The sequence below is a fragment of the Desmodus rotundus genome, chromosome 11 (assembly GCF_022682495.2).
Source record: "Desmodus rotundus isolate HL8 chromosome 11, HLdesRot8A.1, whole genome shotgun sequence".
Taxonomy (NCBI): Eukaryota; Metazoa; Chordata; class Mammalia; order Chiroptera; family Phyllostomidae; genus Desmodus; species Desmodus rotundus.
In genome coordinates, this window is record NC_071397.1 from 72468597 (window position 1) to 72489241 (window position 20645).

The following is a 20645-nucleotide window of genomic DNA, read 5'->3' on the forward strand; positions in this document are numbered from 1 at the left end:
TACAAAGGTAATAAGAGAAGGCTTTTCACAACATGGCAGCAGCTTCTTCAAGATTCAGCATCCACTTACAGCTTTCTTTTTGTTTGGCGATATAAAATGCCTGCACCCCCAGCAGCTACTGGACAGCTAATATGTAAAGCTATTCTGTGTAAAAGCAGAATAACTAAGAGAAACACTTGACACTAGATATCTCTACCTTCAGTTTCACCAAGGGTTGTGGAGCAACTATTACCCGCCAGGCCCACAGTTGGTAAAAGCCATGTACTGGCCTTTTGTAATCTCATTAAACATTAAAAGGGATTTTTCAGACAAAAGCTAGTTTACAAATGGGACAATTGAAAGTAGGCATTCTCATTATAGTAGTAAAATATTCGCATTCTATAAATTTAGCAAATCAAATTCCTTTTCAACTCTGTGCTTGACACAGTGTGTTTTGAAAATTCAGTACTGGCTTCCTAGAGACTGGGGTCCCTAGGCCCTATTCAATTTCTTTATGTTTGGTTATTCTGATGCACCATAATATTTATTCAAAGGAAGCTATCACTTGGGGTCCTTACTTGTGATTCCCAGCATGAAGTTGTCCTACACAAGTGACATTTTCTCAGTTGGGTCAAATCTCATTTGCTAAGGGAAGTTCTTTGTTTGCTGTGTTTTCATGTTTTAATCTCTTGAAGGGGTGTGGGAGTTTCCTAAACCTTTTTTTTTCTTATCAATTTCGCACCTCATTCCAATGACTGGACTGTAGCGGATACTATCTATGCCTTCATGTCCTGGGACAGTTAGGAACGCTAGCTGCCTGTGGCTGTAAAGGAAACTGGACTCTTTGATCCTGAATACTCAGGCCGCAGAGGCCGCCACCTGGGATAAAACTGCTTCGCCCTTCAGATTTAGACCCGCAGGTGGCAGCACCGGGCTCCGAATCAGGTCTCTGCAGGTTACCCAACCCATTGCACAGCTTCTGGCTGTCGCTCATTAACCGGGTTTGCAGCCTCGACCTCCAGAAATCCTCACCCACCCAGGACAGTCCATAAGGCCGAAGTACTTAGAGTGCTAAACTTGTTTCTGTTCCTTTCCTTTCTTGGGTAAAAACAAGTTTGAAGCAGCAAGTGTAACTCATTGCGTCCCTACTACCTCCGGTTCCCAATTTCCCTACCAACTACCGTAGCAACCTGCCCTTTTCCTGAGCAGTGCCTGCTCCGTAACTCTAGGCTGCGGCCCTTGCAGTTCCTCGGGAGCTGGGTGCTTGGCGGCTGCAGTGCTCGGCCGCCACGGGCCGACGGTCCCCTTCTCCTCCTGGGCTCCGACTCTCCCCCACGCGGGTTTTTCCGGACGGTCGGGATGCTTCGGCTGCACCCCTATTTCATCACCCATCCCCCTTCGCTAACCCTTCTCTTCGTTCCTTCTGCCACAAACACACACACACGGCTCGCTTGCTTATAGTGCTCCAGGCTCGATTGTGGGCGCAGGACCTTCACAAGCCCAGCAAGCCACGGACATGCCGCCCGAACTCTTCGCCCCTCGGACCCCAGCGCCACCACCGCCGCATCCGCCGCTTCTGCGCCTCTCCTTCTCGCCTAGACACTGCTGCCAACAGCCCCGCGGTGGCAGGCCCGGCCGGGCTGGAAGAAGTTGACGTCTCGGGAGGGGGCGGCGGGGAGCAGGTTGAAGGATTTGTTGTAGGAGGATTAACACATCTGGACGAGGGGAGGGGCAGCGCCGCTGCGAGACGCGCGGCAGCGGGACGCGGCGCGGATCCCGCATCACTGCGCTCAGCAGCTACCGCCGCCGCGCGGGACCGCGGATCCCGGACGCCCCCTCCCGGCCCGCGCCGCGCCCCCGCCCGCCTGGCCCCGCAGATCCTGGCGCACGGGAGCGGCGAGCGGCGCAGGGAGGCGGGCAGCTGCCCCCGGAGCCGGCGTGCGGGGAGCTCGCGGCTGGCGCGCGCCGGGCGGCGTGGGGCGAGCCGGCGCGAGGAGCGGCGGGGGCGAAACTTCGCGGCCAGATGCCCGTGGGCGCGGCGGCGCTGCGAGGCTACTGCTGCTGCCCCTCTGGGCCCCGGGCGCGTCTCTGCGGGCGGCGCTGCCCGCGGCGCGGCGTGTGCTGCGAGCGAGTGAAGGTATGTGTGGCGGGCGCGGCTGGAGCTGCCGCCGCCGCGGCGCCAGCAGGTCCTAATGCCTGTCACTTCCCAGGACGCTGGCAGCAGCAGCCCGGAGCCCCCGAGCCCTCGGCAGGTCTCCCTGTCCTTCCCGGCGATCTGATTGGATAAAGTGGGGGCTCGACGGTGGCCGACGTGGGACAGTGTGGCTGTGGCAGGGGTCTCGGAAACCATGGGTTATTGCAATGGCAGGTGCACGCTTATCTTTATCTGTGGCATGCAACTGGTAAGTGACACTTGGGTCCTCTTATTCTGTAATGTGCCTTTGAGATAGTGGGCGGGGGGGACTCAGAAAGGGTCTGTCATTGATTAGAATGGAAGAAAAAGTAAAAGAAAAGGTGACAGATATATTGCCTATTTTTAAAATGATTTAAGGGAGAGGCACCGTGGAGTACAGGAGAGGTGAGCCTTTCTGCCCCCACCTATTTCTATCCCTCTGAAGACAGTTTGGCAGGTGCGGGTTGAACTTGTCTTTAATTTGTTTAAGCAAAGCAAGATTCAGCTCTTGTTCTTTTATGCTTTGCATTCCTATTAATGTAACAACGTGATCGTCACGTATAATTTACTATACAGGTGTTAAAAGAGAAATATGGAATTTTTTTACTTTTCTTCCATATACTAATCTTTGCAGTATCTTTGTGTCTTCGCTGGCATGTGTTATTATTCATGGAATATATTGTCTTACAAGTATAACACTGTAACAAACCACTGTGTAGGGCAGATTGTATCCTTACAGCGGTCTCACCTGGAAGCCACAATGAGTTTTAAAAGTATGTAGATTGAAGAGAAATCCTTAGACAAACTCAGCAACACTATTGCCACAGACTGAACCAGTACCCTTCAAATCACAATTATTACAAACAATTCTAAGGAAAAAATATTCTGTCTTTACATTATGTATGTAATTGCCCTCGAAATAGACACTGTTGGCTGATCCTATAGGATGGAGAATTACATGTACTTTTTGAGGAATGTTGTTCAGTTGTAAAGAGGCGAGGAGCTCATATTGGAACAATGTCATGTATCTGAATTTAAATTCCCTAAGGTCAAGGAAAGAGGGGCTGAAAATACTTGAGAGCTGAAAAGTATACCACTGTAAGTGGTTAATTTGAGGTAGAAGGTACTTGCTCTGCCCGGTTATCAAATAGCTTTTCCTGGAAAGTGTATGTTAATCTGAATAGCCACTTAAGTTTCCAACAACTGTTCCATAAAGGCTGAAAGGACTACAAGACTGAAGCAAATTTCTGAGAGCCCAATCAGTAAAGTCTTCAAAGGAGCAGGGATTTGCCATGGAAACTGATAGAATTCCTTAAGTGTTCTTTGTTTATCAGTTGTCATGAGTGGTGGTTGCTGTTGTTGTTTTATTTAGTGTTCAGCTAAAGTAGTTTTTTTTCTTGTATATTATGTCAGGATATTTTTCTTTCCCTGGAAAGTTATCTGATAACATATATATTTTAACAGTGAATTACTTGGTTTAAGAAAAAGTAGACATACAAATACAATTTTAAGAATGTAGTATTTTCTTGATGATGTGCAAACCACTTTATTTTTTCTTACCACGTATTAATTTAAAATTTGCAATAAAGGATTTTTACTCTTAATGATACAACTACTCAGGAGAATAAGATAGCTTACTTTGTTAAACTACATTGGGTCAAGTATGCCAAATTGCATGAACATTTTCAAAACATCTTTATATTCACATACAATTCAGAAAAGAATACATTTCATTGTGTAAAAGCATATAACTGTGAGAATGAGTGCATGGGTAAAGTCATTCTGATTCTCTGTTTAGTTTTCAGTTTTAGAAACTTGATTTAACTTTAATCACTTAGCATAGTAGGACTTTATTATGACAAATGTAGGCATTAGATCTATATGGTGTTTTGTGTGAACACAAACTTCTCAAGAACTTAAACTATGTTAGCAAAGCATAAATATACAAATTGGGAAGCTAAATATAAAAGCAGCTGGATAAGTCTAGAGCTTTCTGTGCGTGATGTGTGTGCACGTGTGTGTGTGTGCGCACTGCACTGGTGTTCTGGAGTGGGGCCATACCCTTCAGGAAACAGAAATCCTGCATTAAGCTAAGTTCTCTAACAAAATAGAGTCCACTGCAATCCATGAGTGCTCAATCTAAGCAAGTATATACATTTGAATCACCGGGAATGTTCTATGCTCTATAAGGATGGTGAGATTTTTCCATTCACACTTATGTGCCACCAGGATAATATAATGAACAGCCATGTTTATGCAGGTGCAAAACAAAAAACAGGATGCAGAGTGCCACATTGATTTGATAGGGTGAAATGATCACATTTAAAGGACACCAGAGATTTCTGGTAATCGTTGCTTCTTAGAGATACAGCGTTTTATTTTACAGAAAAATAATTATTTTGCAAATTAATAGTTGCAAAACACTGAATAAAAATTAGGTGGGTGTATATATTGTCCTTTGCTCTTGATAGAGCTTTAAAAACTTTTTGTGTCTTTGAGCCTTTATGACTAAAGATTGTTTTATAAGTAGCCAGGTTTCCAAAATAAGTTATGACTCATGTACCGGTGATTGACACAAAAGTTCAGGTAGTTTTGTTTTCGTCTGAAGTGTGTAGGGTGGGTTCTTGTTACATTTGGGGGTAGTCTTTTGGTAGTTGTACAGAGAAATCTTAGTTTATTAAAGTTAATTGCAGACAATGATAGTCTAAGATAGAAACTTTATTAAATTTTTTCCTAAGTAACTTTACTAAGTTTCTGAAAACATTTACTTCCAATTCAGTAAGTAGAGCATATTGTCATTAGACTTAAAGGTATATTTATATTAACATAACCGTGCAACTAAATCTTAAGAGAAGATGAGGTAGCTTTGGTGTTGTGGAAATGGGAACCCTATTCTTCCTTTTATTCTTAGAGCAAGCACTGTTTTGATCCTTTAACAAGTGAAGGGCCGACCACACCTCTAGAAAAAGCTACCGGTCACAGTTCTGTGTATCTGCTTGTAATTATGCTAAACGTGCTTTCGGTTTCAAGCAGACTACAGGTGTGGATAGATGTTCGTGCTCTTAAAAAATAGGAAATCATTTTATAAGACAAGAAATTAGGATTTCATACCATAGAGGTTTAATACAAAACTTCTATTTCATGAAAAAGAGTTTCTGTATATCATAAGCCAAGATATTTGAACTATGTGGTTACTTCAACTTAAGATTTTTGGGTGATTCCTACCCAAAGGGGTATGATCTCTGGGAGCCAATTTGCTGCATGTGCAGAACCGAGAGTTTAAGCTCATAATCTCAAGAAGGTAATTTTCTTTTTATCATCCCTGTTCCTAATGCTTGGAAGCTGAAGATTTCAGATGGTAACAAAAATCGTCTTGGCGTTTGAGGTGGTGGATATAGTGGGTACTGGATAAGAACATTCTTGCCTCCTTATTAACAACTTACAGCAGTCTGAAAGGGTTTCAGCTTTTAAGAAATGTTCGGTTGAATGAAAAAGTTCTTTATATAAATGTTGAAAAATATGACTCAGATATTTCTCAGGGAAAAATCACTCAGTTATAATGTGGAAGAATATAACGTATTTTAGATAACAAAAACAGCTTTGTTTTCAGGTAAAGAAATTCAGAATTGCTCACATTTTTGTTCACTAGGCTATGTGGCAAAAAGCATGAGAGTTCTAAACTCTTGAAAGAAAGTACAGATTTACATTCAACAGATTAACACTTGAAAATGTCATTCTTGCCGTGTGCTCTATGAAATATTGCTACCTCGGAGCAGGTGTAGCTAACAATTAGGTTAGTACACATGTGTGTGCAGCTGTGTGAAGAAGCACGTTGACACTTAATTAAGAATGATCAGCTGCTTCCCACTGTACAGTTACTAAGCATTTTCAGGGGGACACATGTATTAGAGGAGGCCAGGAATATATACGTGGACTAAATAAAAACAAATTTGTTATCATTATGGAGTGTCTTTGTGGTGGTCAGTCACGATTTTATGCAGTGTTCATACTTAAATGCTCTTTGATTATTTCTTAGAAAAGAAAGCATTACATGCAAAGCCTTGAAAGGTACAGGTAGAATGTTACGCTTTTCCTAGGGTACTTTTCACAAGTTGGAAAGTTCTACAAAAGCGTAGAACTTTACCTGTCAAAAACACTCCTGCTCAGAGAATTAAAGATTTTCTATTCAAGTATCATTGATAATAGAATCTTGAGGTCCTTAACAAGTGTGATTCCTGGAGAAGACTAAAAATTCCCATGTAATATTTTAGAAACTTAGGATATAAAATATGCTAAGAGTTTGCTAAGATGTAAAATAACTTTTTTTAGACGTTTTCTACATTTGCACCACAATATTTTGACATCTATATGTATGTGTATGTGTGTGTATATATATATGCATATATATGTGTATGTGTGTGTATATATATATGCATATATATGTGTGTGTGTATATATATATATAAATTTACTCTTTCATTGTAATTCAGCACTACTCTCCTCTAATGTTTATCAAGAGAGATGTAGAAACTTCTTCCAGTGTCCAGCTTTCTTTCTTGGTTCACAAACCAACTGGCCACTTTTTTTTTTCATATACCCGAGGTTTCAAAGAGCCAATCTGTGTAGAGCTGTTAGTTTTTCTCAAGTAAAATAAAGGCTTGGATGGGCAGCGTCCCCGGTGCAGAATGCCAGAGTCATCTCTGGCATGGGGCCTGTATGTGGGCAATGGCCCAGAAATGCGGATGGGCACTGCCACCTCCTTTTCCCTCTGATACTGCTTTACTTTGGGGTCAGATTCTCCTCTTGCCCAGTCAAGAATTTCAGAATGGCAGTCAGGGACTCCTTAAAATAGGATGTTTTTATTTCTTGGTCTGTTTCGTTTTTGTGCATGTGTGTGCTTGCCAAAAATAAAATCTGAGACAAAAGCACATTTTTAACATTTCTACACTTATACTGGACATAAAAATATTAAAATTATGGCATCCATTCCATTAAATATTTGTATATACTATAAATGGCTACATTTTTAAAGGATATATTTCTGTTATTTAGTAGAATTTCAAGCAGCTCATTGTAATTTTTCCAAAAGTAGCTTTGAAACTAATATTGCTAATAATGGATATTATTCTATTTCCATGCCTTATGCAAACATGGAAATTTAAGGAATCAAACACACGTGCAGGAGAAATATTTCTAGTCTGCTTTCTCATCTGGATAATGATCTCTTCCAATTTTGGTGCATTTTCCTTCCCACAGAAACTTGGTAATTGTTTATTTTCAAAATAATAAAATACATAGACCATCAAGATAAGATGTTTATCTAGGATTCTCCCCCTCGCCCATAACAACAATAGAAACAAGTACTCCATTTACACCTACTTCATTTCACAGGGTGGAAATGACCTTGCATGAAACATTTGTTCTTACCAACCCCAAGATATTGAAAGACATTTAAAAAGCATGAAGGCGATTCTGTTGTTTTCTCTGTCCAGGTGGGGTGCAAAATGAAATTTATAAACTGGCTTCTCTTCTTTTAATATTTCAGGTGTGTTTAGATTTGAAAGCTCTTACTGTTTAAAGGCCTTACTTGGTCCATCTCCTTGACAGCAGCATTCTCCCCCCAATTTGTTTACTTAAACTCTGAAACAGGCACTGGGTCTAACTGACAGAAATAGTGGGACCTTTTCATCTCATGCAAGCCGCGGACTTTTTCTTTCCAGCCTGGAGCAGAAGTAGTGTGACTTTAAATGCTAATAACTTTTACCTTTTAAATCACTTAGGGGTCACATGCTAACTGTGATCCCTCTAAAAACAGTTTTTGAAAAGTTACAAATAAACTGACTTTTATACGCATTTTGAAAAAAGGTACTTTTATTTCATGTTTTTAAAATTTGTTATACTCTAAAAATATAGCTTTGTAAAATACTTAATGAAAACTGTTGGAATTTATTCTTCTGGGCTAAATGCTACACATGTTTTCACTGATTCCTTTCTAATAATTCTATGATATTGGTAATAGATATTAATATCCCCATTTTACAGAGGATAAAATGGAGGCTTTGGAAGTTGAAGGAACTCTCGTAAGTCACCCTCTTAGTAAGTGGGAGAGCTTGTATTTAAACCCAGGTCTGTTCAACTTTAAGACAAACTAAGTTTGTGCCACTGAGCTACACTGTATCCTTTCCATGTATACATAAAACAACGTAAGTAGCTTACATTTGTTTTACTTAACAAAGGCAGATGCACCTACTAAGTCCTGGTTGATGCAGTAATCAACACAAGACTAAGTGGACTCTGGAGCAGAGGGGGTAGGTTGATGCCAGGCTCCTGTCCAAACCTGACTGGCCCAGGTGGGCTCAGGTTTCACAGCTGAGCTGCTGGAGTGTGGACTGGAGACCAAAAGGAGAGACTTCCCCTTGCAGAACCCTCTTCTGTGTACGTGTGCTCTAGCGCTGCAAAGCAGTCCTGCAGTTCTACTCTGCAGAAGAAATTGCTGGTGGTAGCCTGTGTTTCTGTTGTTTAAGGGTGGGAGAAAGAGGGACAGCTTCATTGCATTTCTGGCCAATTATTGAGAAATAACCACTCAGGAATGGCTTGGACACTGTCATAGGTATGCTTAAGAAAGATTGTATGGGAAGATGAAATGTATTCAGATTTTTTTCAATTCCTGTTCTTTTTGAAACAAATCTCTGGTGAATGGCTAATGCAGAGTGATGTCATTTGCCTGTAACATGTCCCAAATCCTAAGTCCATCAAGACCAGTATCGGTGAGATTATTACTTAAAGTTATTATTGTTGGAAAAGACCTGGAGAAATAGGTTATTGGAAGTATGCAGTGAATATCCCAGGACACTTCTGGAACTCGGTGTGCATCAGAATCACCAGCAGGCCTTTTTCTACCCAGAGCATTGGGCGCACACCAGAATTCTGTTTCAGTAGTTGAAGGGTAGGGCCTAGACCTAGAATTTGCATTTCTAATGAGTTCCCGGGGTTGGGGGGGTGGTGCAGGAAATGGATGATGCTGATCAGGGGCCAGACTTTGAGAACTCCTGGCCTAGAGCATAGGTCTTCATTTAATGGTATATGAATTCTTCAACTCAACTCTATAATGAGCTCACTTCTTCATTGGGCCTGTTGCTTATTGTGAAAGGAAACTTTTTCAGGACCAAGTTCACTATTTCTGACTTCTAGCTAAGTCCCTATGTAGAAGTTTAAATAAGGGAAATGGAAGGTATTTTCACAGCATTTGTGTCTTTCCAATAAATAGCGATATAGAAAAACCTGAAAGTGGTTCAGTGCCTCCATACCCTCTGTGCCGGGTGATGCTGGAGCTGAATTGTTTTTTCCAGTGGCCTCTCTTTGCTAGCCTAGCCCCTCAGTCTGAATCTCTGGAGCTGCTTCTTGCTGTGCCTGGGGGAGAGAGAGGGAGAGAGGAGGGAATGTGCTGAAAAAGAACTGAACTAAATGAGGAGGCAGATTTTCCTATGCCCAGTCTGGTGCTTTTACACTGGACAAGTAAATAACTGTGACTTTGCTTAGGCCATTTATATTCCTGAGTGTCATTTCCTCATTTGAAAAATGGGGCAGATAATTCATGGCCTGTTTACCCCGTGGAACACTTAGGAGCATCTGGGGAGAAAAACGTACTTAAAGTTTACATGAAAGAGCTTTACAAATGTAAGCCTTTATTACATTGTTGTGTTACATTGTTGTATTACTTCCAAGACCTGGAAAACCTTTGTAATGGTTAGTAGTTTAATCTTCCAGAACTGTTCGTCTAGTGAAGAGTAGAAGTTATAGGAGTGTTTTTATATCATTTGACCAGTGCCCCTAGTTGCAACAACTAGTTTCTTGTAGAAACTTCTTTTCTTCACCCACCATCCTTTTTTTTGGGGGGGGGGGGCTAAATAAATAAGGAATTTAATACTAGGTGCAAGTAGTTTAAATAGATAAACCAGTCAGCATGCTTTATCTTCAAGCTGGCAATTCTAAAACTGTGTTCTGTGGGAGCTAGTTCTGCAAAATGTCCTAGTAAATATAAGCTGGGAATTAAATGAGTTCTGTGAGGCCCAGGTTCTATCCCCTCCCCTACCTTACCTCCGAAGGGTCACAATACCTATTAGCAGCTTCTGGAAGTCCGAAACTAGGCAAAACCTTGCTTAATTTCATTTGTCTCTGCATAGAGTGCTTAGAAGGGGCCAAGGAATTTCTTTTTTTCTACATTCCCGTATTAATCTTCCATGGAACTAGTATCTTCAGAAACACCTTTCAGTGCAGTTTTTCTCTAGGCTGCTGATACAGTCTAAAAGTCAATAATGTTATCATCTAAATGGTATTTAAAGGCTAAGAATTCAGTATGGAAAACTCAATCCATTAAACAGATATCTAACAAATAGTAACGCATAAAGATGTTTAAGAGTATTATTAACACATAGTTAATGAAGGGAACCTTGTTTTGAAGGGAGCCAAGTTTTCAGATACTTGGCTGTTATTTTTTAGGTGTCCTTGAGTTTCTTGAAATTATGTTTCAGCCACAAAAATCACAACCCTTAACATTGAAATTAAGTGAAGTCCAATTGCTGATGTTGCAAAGAAGATGCCATGTTGTGTGATGTTTCCAAGGATATTTGGAACTGCAGAACACCTGGCAGAGAGCATCTTGCAGAAGCACTTTATTTTAAAAGCAGTGGGTGAGGAGCAGTATCTGTATCCTACATCTAAACCCAAACTCAGTCTTCTAGCATCATATCCTAGATGTTGGCCTTTGCAGGCTGGGTGGTGAGGAGTGAGTCCTCATACTGACTTTTGTTTTCTAATCAATGGGTATACCCTAAAACAGTAGCACATTTAAAAACCCCAACAATGTTTCATTCTTTGAAAACAAATGGGTCTTAGTTTGAAATGGAGGGATCAAATCTCTCCTGTTAACAGAAGTCTTTGTATGCATCTGTGTGATGCTAATCACACAACAGAATAAGGAGGTGTTTCAAATCCCTTAACTGACAGCTGTGTGTCAAATGACAGAGAGTCGATGTTATGTCTGAAATGTCCAGTGGTAGGGAACTCACGTGAGCGCTATCTATGTGGGCTTCTAGCCATAGGAGATATACAAGGCTGATCTCTCAGAGTATTACTTTTATAAAAGACAGCCTCTGGTGGCACTGGGAAACAAAAAATGGGGAGGGCTTCTTCTGGCTCCAGGGAGAAGAGAATGTTCTAGCTGGGTGGCATGCTGCCTTCTGTGGTCTTGGCCTCTGGAGAAGGGGCCTGCTGATTTGCCTTGGCAGGGAGCACTTCCTTTTGCAGGGCACCTGCAGTGGTGGGTGGCAGCGAGCTCCTGGAGGTCATAATTCACTCCCATGGACACAGGTGTTCTGACTGCCTTCTCTGTATGAGATAGGGATCATGTATCCGAGTGGGTACGGTGTATCCAGGCGCTACCTGTTTGTTCCACTTGATTACTCTGAGGTGCAGAGATGAGATTGGGTCAGTGAATGTGTTTAACTACAGGTATTGGGAGCAGTGAGCGAGCTCAGTATTTGAAAGCTTTAGAAGCTATTGTGAATTTGTTATTACACAGGTGGTATAAAGAGTCCTGGGTCTCTTTGTTCCTTCTTTCTTTTGAAATAAAGCTTGCTCACAAATTTGATGATAGTGAACCTGTAACTTAGGATTTTCTAAAACATTGGAGCTATGTATTGGATTATTTTGTACTCCTATCAATCAACAGGAATTTTGTTTGTTTATTTATTTATTTGTAGGGAGAGGGGGAGGGAGGGAGAAAGAAAGGGAGAGAAACATGAATGTGTGAGAGATGGATCAATCAGTTGCCTCTCATACGCCCCCAGCTGGGAACCTGGCCAGCAACCCAGGCATTTGCCGTGACTGGGAATCGAACCAGCAACTTTTCGGTTTGCAGGCTGGCACTCAATCCACTGAGCCACACTGGCCAGGGCAACAGGAATTAATTTTGTAACAGAGGTTTCATTTTATCCATCTTTCATATGTTTCTATTTCATTCAATCAAAGGATGGTAGTTAAATTCTGGCTGTTCAGTAGCATTTATGAACCTACCTTTTGCTTTTCTTTTGGACTGATATTAAAGTTTCCCTCTTCCTCTACAGGACTGGAGGTCCAGTGGGGGTGGCTGGCCCCTGAATGTCTAACAATTCAAAAGCAAGTAAAACTACTCTACTTAAAATGATGGATATTTTTTAAAGGACATTCTAGTGAAGTCTGTGAAGTTGACTGTGAATTCATTAATCATTTTCTTCGGAGCCTATTTCTGCTTTTCTACACAACATCCTGGGAGGTTCCACAGGTCCTCAGATGCATGGGACAGTGCTTTCCCCGCTTTTGTATAGCACCTCAGGTTAGGCTTGTCTTTGTTCCCGAAAGGTGCCCTACATGTCAGGCGAATGGCGTAAGTTCAGTTTACGTGTAGTATCTATAAACCTTGTAACAACAGTGTTTGGTGACATGGTGACCTCATGTGCCTCTCTTCCTTTAGCCCTTAAGGGAAGCCTGTTGGTTTTCACAGGAATGAAGTAGCAAGGATGCCTGTCCCTGCATCTCCTTTGATGCTAGGGTTTTGTTAACTGTCAAATTGACCTAAAATCTTAGCGTGTCCCTATAATTGAGAGAAATATACTCAATGAGGTGTTTTTGGGTTTTTTTAAGATTTATATAGCAATTTGATGTAGACTTCACACAGAAAAGAGTTCTGTGGCATGTTTGCTCCTGATAGGCCCATCTTTTAATTTACTCTTTCATGACGTGAATAAAAATGTTACATATTGAACTTTAATAGAAAAACATGGATGAGAGATGTTAGCAAATTTATTGACAGAAGCAGTGATCTCAGTTTAGAGGAGGAATGTCAACCTCTTATTTGAAAAGTAATTCTGTGAGATTAAAATGTCTTATTTACAAAGCACATCTCTCTGAACATCTTTCTGATGTAGTTTGAAGGCCGCCAGGGATGGGCCCATTACCAGTCATGTGCTGTGTGCCCAGGGCCCTGCCTTGAGGTGTCGGGAGACGCAGAAGGCCCAGAACAGCTCCAGGAATCAACCAGGAGTTGATTCCCAACCTGCAGTGCTTCTATGATCGTTCTAAAGTGAATTAATTAATTAATTAATTAATGAACAGGGAGAAGAAATTAAGTGATTACTGAGTCAGCTTCATCAAGTAGGATTTGCGCAATGTCTGTCCAAGAATAGGGGAATCACATGTGCTGAATAGGGTGTATGCTCCTTCCCTTCTGTGAACTAGGATATGAGTTACCTGAAAAGAATGTCGGGCTGTATTCCCATTGTACATGCATCTAATATCTAGTGGTTGTAATAAGTGAAAATTGGTTTAAATTGCAACCTGATCCTTATTATGTACTTACTAGTCATACAACTTATTTAATATGGTAGTAGCTAAAAATGTTTTATTGTTCTCTGTTCATTATGTGCTACGAGATCACATTTAAGCTTAATATAAATAAAATCAGTATTGGTGAAAAATAAATGTTGATGTAATCTGGGCCATGATGGTCCATTTTTAAAAAGTGTGAATTTATATATTTAAAATTGTATTATCTGGCTTTATTTAATACTGCTGATACAACATTTACATATTCCAAATGATCTGTTAGCTGTGAATATAAATAATGAGTAATTTCTGTCTTTATATTTCATATGTCCAGAGCAGTTGTTTTTAACTTGTGTGTGTGTGTTGTGGGTGATTTTGAGAATCTATTAATAAAAGCTACAACTTTCTCACCAGAAAAATACTCATATAACTTGAGATTCACGAATTTCTTACTCTATCCATGGCACTTAGGTGAAAACCCTTATGATTTTTTCCTTTTTTTTGGTCTATTGCCTTATCAATAATTTTAATTCAGTTACTTTGAATTTGCAGAACATTTGAAGAGATTATGTATATTTAATATATGTTACAATATATTGTAAAGATGTATATATACATCATATATGTGTGTGTCTACGTGTGTGTAATACAAGGTATAAGAAGCAGAGTTGAATATTGTAAACAGACTTGACCTCTGTCAAGGAGAATGAATGATATGTGTTAGATACCACATGATATAGAATGATAACTTTAAGAGAATAGGAATAAGGAGATTTGGGAGAAGCTATGAGTTATGTCTTCATAGGCTGATTGCACAAAGTATTAAGGGCTAGTATGTGGTAGGTGAGACTTCTACAACTGGAGACGAGAGGAAAGGGAATTCCAGGAGGAAGAAGCGCTCCTGGCACAGTGGCGAGAATGAAAGGGTGTCTGTGTGGGACAACGCAGCGTCAGATGGACCGGCCAGTGGGGGAGGATGTGGAAATGAGGCAGGGAATGGAAGGGGTAGGGGTGCGGTGTGTGGGTGGACTTGAGAGCACCTACAGAGGGAGTTTAAACTTTTTCGGACAGGATGTATGCGTTTCCGTAGTTGTTGATTCTCACGATGAATGGCCCAGTTCCCTGTAGCAGAGTAAGAAATATCATGATGTGACAGTCAGAGTGGAGGTTTGGAGCAAGACCTGTGGGGAATGTGAGACAGGGCAGGAATAAATTAAAAGGTTGTTGAATTGCATCAAAGGCCTTAGTGAACCGGGTGGCATGTATTTGTGAGGGAACTGTTTAACTTCCCCATCGTTCACCAACTTTCTAACAACTGGATTGGAAAAGCAGAAAATGGAAGTTCCCTTGCTCTTAGATTGAACAACACTGAGAGTCTGTGAGAGCATTATGGTGTCTTTGAGGATAAAATGTCTGATCACACATAGGGCCAGGTGGGAAAACGTGGTGCCACTTACGTTACTGGAACGCCATTGCAAACATCTGAGAATAAGCAGGTGGGTACGGCAGAAGGGAGGTAATAGAAAAGGTGGGAGGTAGGATGGGTGAGAGATGACACCTGCAGTTAGATTCTGGAGAGACACACTGCCTGTGTGATACAGAGGCCCCTGATTGGCCACAGAATTGGGTGAGGGGTTTGGTGGTAGAGAAGGAAGAGAGGAAGTGAGGCCCAGCCAGCTGTTAGAGACATCACTGTGTATTTTAGCTTTATGAAAGATGATCAGAAAGAAGGGGCTGAAGAGGAACACACCCAGGAGAGAATGCAAATTTGGGGAAAGTTTGGTTTAAGAAGGTGATTGGAACTGGAATAAGGGATGGCTAGGGAGGCAGCTGGGGCTGGGAGGATGAATTGGGAGGAATAGAAATATTTGTTTAATGAGTTGGTGAGTGGAGTGACTAAGGAAGAGGAAAGATAAGTGCAGGCAAAGCACTTTCTCAACTTCGGAAACATTGCCATTTTGGGTTGGATGATTCTTTGTTGTGGGAAGCTGCTCTGGGCATTGTGGGATGTTTAGCGGCATCCCTGGCTTCTACACTCTAGATGCCAGTAGGATACTTCCAGTTTTGGCAAACAAAAATGTCTCTATACATTGCCAAATTGTAAAATAGCCCCCCTTGTTGCGATCTATTGAGCTAAAGCAAGGTGCCAGAAAGAGCACTTAGAAATGGCAGCAGGTTTTTTCATAACGGGTTTGAGCTGTCCAGGGGACAGGGAAGTGGTCATCAAAGGAAGTGCAGCCTTGAGCTGGATCGTTGTAAACCTGTGAGAGCAATGCCCTGCTCTGCATGGGGCAGTATCATTGGGGAGCCCTCTAAAAAGTCAACACCAGCACCTCTTCCTCCAGTCCCTTCACCTGTGGAAATAAAGTCTCCGGGGAGGTAACCTAGCCATCTACACATTTTGGAAACTCTCTAGATGATTTTATTGTGTTTTCAAGAAAGTAGTAAATGCAGGCTGGTGGATTAGTGCTTATGAGGCATAGGGAAAAGCAGGAGGAAAGAAGGAGGAGATTGGGAGGTAGGTGGACATATATCAGGGAGGAGGAGTGCTGAGCAAGCATTTGTGGGAATACCAACTGGGAGAGGCAGCATTGAATGCAGATTTACTTGAAAGCTACTTTTTGTGGTCAGTTATGTGCTCAACCAAGCCCTTGTATTCTTGGCTGTTTTGCTCAATTTAGTTTGAGCCCTGTGGCTGTTATCTAAGAATTGGTGGATGTCACCTTTCCTTTGGTGTCAGTAAAGACTCAGTGAATGTTTGACACCTTTAATTTGTCCTCTCCCGAATCTGATGGTCTGCTAATATGTGCAGTGTGTATGTACCTTCATGCAATGTCTTAAGATTTCAGATAAGGAATGCACATTAATTATGAGATAGACATGTATTTATTTACATGAAGAGTGAGGTGTGAGAGGTTTTGGGTCAAATTATGAGTTTTTAATTTGATAAAATATTTGGATAAGAGTTAATGACAATAAAATAAAAAGTGAACTTTTTTTAACACTCTAAAGCATTTGGGAACCTTTCCTGACTCTGATGGAAACACATACACACAAATTATAACATTGCCTTCCAGGAACTTACAATTAAAAAATATTTAAGCAATTCATTTTCTGAGGTGATCCCCCAAACATAAGAATATTCAAAAGCATTTTAATATTTGATATTCTGATTCACCAGAGGGCCATGTTATTACTAAAGGAATATAGTAAAACAGCAGAGATTAATCTTTTAAATTATTCTGTCTTAGACTGTATAATTTCTCTTGGTCCAACTTAACCTCTTTTGGTAACTCGGTCTTTTGGTAGACTTTAATTTGCATGCCTGGAGTGAGGGGTGTACATTACATGACTTTTTGAAGGTCTTTTTTAGTTTGATTTTATGATTAAGTCTTGCATTTAATAATGCCCTTTTCTGGGGGAATCAGGCTAGAAGGTACTTTTCCAGCTCCATATTTGTATAGAGATCAATTAATATATCACCTCATGCATTTATTTTTCTTTACGACAGTACATGGTAAAATAGCAGTAATGGAGGCCAAAAGAAAAAAAAAATAAACTTACAGAAAGATGCATATGAAGCTTTTAAAATTTGCAGTTATATGCAGTCCTCCTTAAGATGTACATTGGTCCTGTGAAATTTTAGGGGTGTGGAAGTGGTGTGCGTGTAGTGGGAATCGTGGTGTAGGATGGGAGGAAGGGAGAAAATAAAATGATGGCTTTCTTAGGAGTTGACTGAGGTGTTCTGTATATATGGGAGCGGAGGGATGGGGGTTTTCTTCGAATACACTGCACTTCTTAGTACATTGTTTTCTGGATGTGGTAGGTTTTCAGTAGGTCTTGTTAACCTGATATCTGTAGTGCTCAGGTGAAAAACAGGAGCCCTCATAAGGCATCAATGGAGACTGAAATTGAGACAAAGAATGGAGAAGTCTACTGTATTCAGATGAAACCAGTGGAAGTTTACATAGGCCAGATTGCTGAGATCCCCCATTGGAATTTAGCCAAGACACACATTAGTGCATGCTACTTTCTGTCTAGCCTAATTAAAGGATTGTTGAGAACTAACAAAGTTGGCTGACTTGCAAAAGTCGGTGCTTGCTAAGATTTGTAAGTTGTAAGTGCTTAACAGTATGATCTGATTTTTATGCTGGGGTTATTTTATTAATTAAAGTTTTCTGATCATCTAATTAGAACATACAGTATGAATCGAACCTGGAGGCTTCCCAGGCTTACTTGCTAATTTAAATAAAAGTAATACAGTAGAAAGCTGTATTACTGGACATGCCTTCAGAGATGTCCCATACCCCTGGGGTAATTATTTAAGATGCACTTTCAGTAGTGACATTAAAGGGACACCAGTGAGTTAGCTTTTAAATGTAGAAATCTGTGCCAGACCCCACATTAACTCTTGGACTGGAATGTGAGTGCACGCTGGAGAGCTGGGAGGCATGCCCAACGCTACCGATTTAAACCAAGCCATTTAATCATTGACGTTATGCCTTATTTTTCAGCTCAAATAGTACTTTGTCAAAATAGCAGAAAGAGAAGGAAAAGTCTGGTATGATTTTAGATGATCACCTGATACTTAAACCCATCACTTCTCAGAAAAAAAAGTAGGTAAAATATTCTGTGTGTTTCCTCAATGAAAGGTCCTGTAAGTGAGATGTCATGTTTAAGTTCTTAATAGCATGGACTTCAGTTGTCATCAGTTTCCGCATACTCACAGCCTACTAAGAGAGGTGCTGTATCAAAAGAGAGAGAGAGAGATTTCAAAACATTGATTAAACATGTGTGTGTGCCACCTGCTGGACTAAGCAGAAAGTATTAAAAGAAGGACAAAAAGGATGTGACCAATGAAACAGATACATGGGTCAGTGGATGTCCAGCAACTGAGCAACCGTAGTTTCTCATTCTCCTGCTGAAGTAGCCAAAACTCAACTCACTATTTCTCTGCAGGCACTGGAACAAAAAATGTTGATACAAAGAGTATTTTTTAAAAAGAACTTATTTCTTTATAATTGAGCAAAAAAGATAGGAAGAAACTTCTGTGTTGGAAATTTTAAAATAAGCTGCCTATTTTCTAGGTAGTCTTGACCAGCTCTCCTGACATGTTTGTAGGTCCACATCCCACCTGTGTGGCAGCAGCAGGGAACAGCTTTGTGGGACACGAACGCTCCCTGCCTCTCACACTGAGCATCCAGGTGCTTCACAGCTGAACAAATCATGCCGCATCCCGGTGGCCGGGCCAGACCGCATCTTTCCATGGCAGCCATTTTGTAGATTCTGAGTGAAGAGTGTGGGTTGACCAGAGGCAAAATATGTATGTGTCTTGTAGCCGAATTGAATTTAAAAAATTTCTATACTTGCTTTGAAGCTGATTGGGGTATTGGTGCCAACTCTTTGCTATTTAGCCATACCGGCCCAACAATTTTTATTTTTTTAAAGCCTAGAGAAAGATTCCACTTAATATTTAAAAGTTAAGATATAACTTATACACATTGTTGTATACGATATTTTAAAATAATGCATGTTAAATTAAAATTGCAGCTATAGGCCTCACTCAAGAAGCAGCTCGATGACTATGTCACAACCCACGCAGGATAAAATGTCTTAGTTGTTTCACAGTGATTCGGCCTTGGAAACAAAGCAGCTAATGGTTTATACCAGCAACACTGCTCAGGACTCGTTTGGACTCTGGCTGCTGTGTTTTTGATGAGTAATATTACCTGCCAGCGACCACATGTTACTAGAACATTATATAATTTGACCATTTGGAAGACAATAAAGAACACTGCCTGAAAGCATAGAAGTGAGGTGTTCATGTAGCTAATGGAGACATATGTGTGTGTATATATATGTATATATGTGTATATATCACACACACAAAGGTATATATTCATATATGTCAATAAATCAATTTTCAATTGAGAAAATAATCTTTCAATGAAACACAGTCCCTTCATTTCGTTCCTCACTATTTGGGACCCGGTGCCTTATTTTTAGTCGGGAGGGTGTGAGCAGCTGCGTTGGGCCCGGCGCTGACAGCATTGATGCTGACATAGGTGCTGCTCAGGTGGACGGTGCAGAGGGAACCACTGTCCCTCGGCTTGATCGTGCCGCCTGTAAGATTTATTTTTGGTCTGGTGTTGGACTTAGCATTACACTCAGACTTGGAAGTGACAAAGCTGTGTAGCTGCAGAATGCGTATATATACACACACACACACATATGTATACACATTGTGTATATATCATTGTTTCAGGTCTCATAGCTAGGTCTTTGATCCATTTAAATTAATTTTTGTACGTGGAGACAAACTGTAATCTATTTTCATTCTTTTGCATGTGGGTTTCCAATTTTCCCAGCACCACTTATTGAAGAGGCTTTCTTTTTTGTGTAGTTTTGGCTCCTTTTTCAAAAATCATTTGCCCTTATTCATGTGTTTTTTTTCTTTCTGGGCTCTCAATTCTGTTGCATTGGTCTGTGTATCTGTATTTTTGCCAATACCATGTCATTTTGATTATTGTAGCTCTGCAGTATAATTTGAAGACAGGTAGTGTGATACCTCTGGCTTTGAATGGGAAGGGAGATGATATTTGCAAACAACATCTCTGACAAGGGGTTCATATCCAAAATATATAAAGAACTCATACAACTCAACATAAAAAATCCAATTAAAATGCGCAGATGAGCAGAACAGACACTTCTCCCAAGAAGACATACGCATGGCCAACAGATATATGAAAAGAAGTTCAACTTCACTAGCGATTAAGGAGATACAAATCAAAGCTACAGCGAGGTACCACCTCACACCTGTTAGAGTGGCTGTCATCAACAAGACAGGTACTAACAAGTGTTGGAGAAATTGTAGAGAAAAAGAAACTCTCATTCATATGCTGATGGAAATGTAAACTGGTACAGCCACTATGGAAAACAGTATAGGGGTTCCTTAGAAAATTAACAGTAGGGTTACCATATGACCCAGTGACCCTTCTGCTGGGGATCTACCAGAAAAACTCGAAAACATTTATTGACAAAGATACATACAGCCCTGTGTTCATAGCATTTTTCATGGTGATCAAGAAATGGAGACAACAAAAGCATCCATTGATAGAAGATTGGATAAAGA

At 40.8% G+C, this 20645-nt stretch overlaps 1 protein-coding gene across 3 annotated transcripts in view; it reads left to right on the forward strand.

The window, feature by feature from the left end:
• The first annotated feature begins 1926 nt into the window (after positions 1 to 1926).
• Positions 1927 to 20645, forward strand: part of NKAIN2 (sodium/potassium transporting ATPase interacting 2) — an 873382-nt gene continuing 854663 nt past the window's right edge. For 2 of the 3 annotated variants that reach the window (XM_053914338.1, XM_053914339.1), the window contains exons 1-2: positions 1927 to 2116; positions 2190 to 2381. In XM_053914338.1, coding sequence (XP_053770313.1) covers positions 2328 to 2381 — 54 coding nt within the window. In that variant the 5' untranslated portion in view covers positions 1927 to 2116; positions 2190 to 2327. Of the gene's footprint in view, positions 2382 to 20645 lie in introns of all 3 variants that reach the window. The other variant, XM_024552165.3, reaches the window with a different exon arrangement.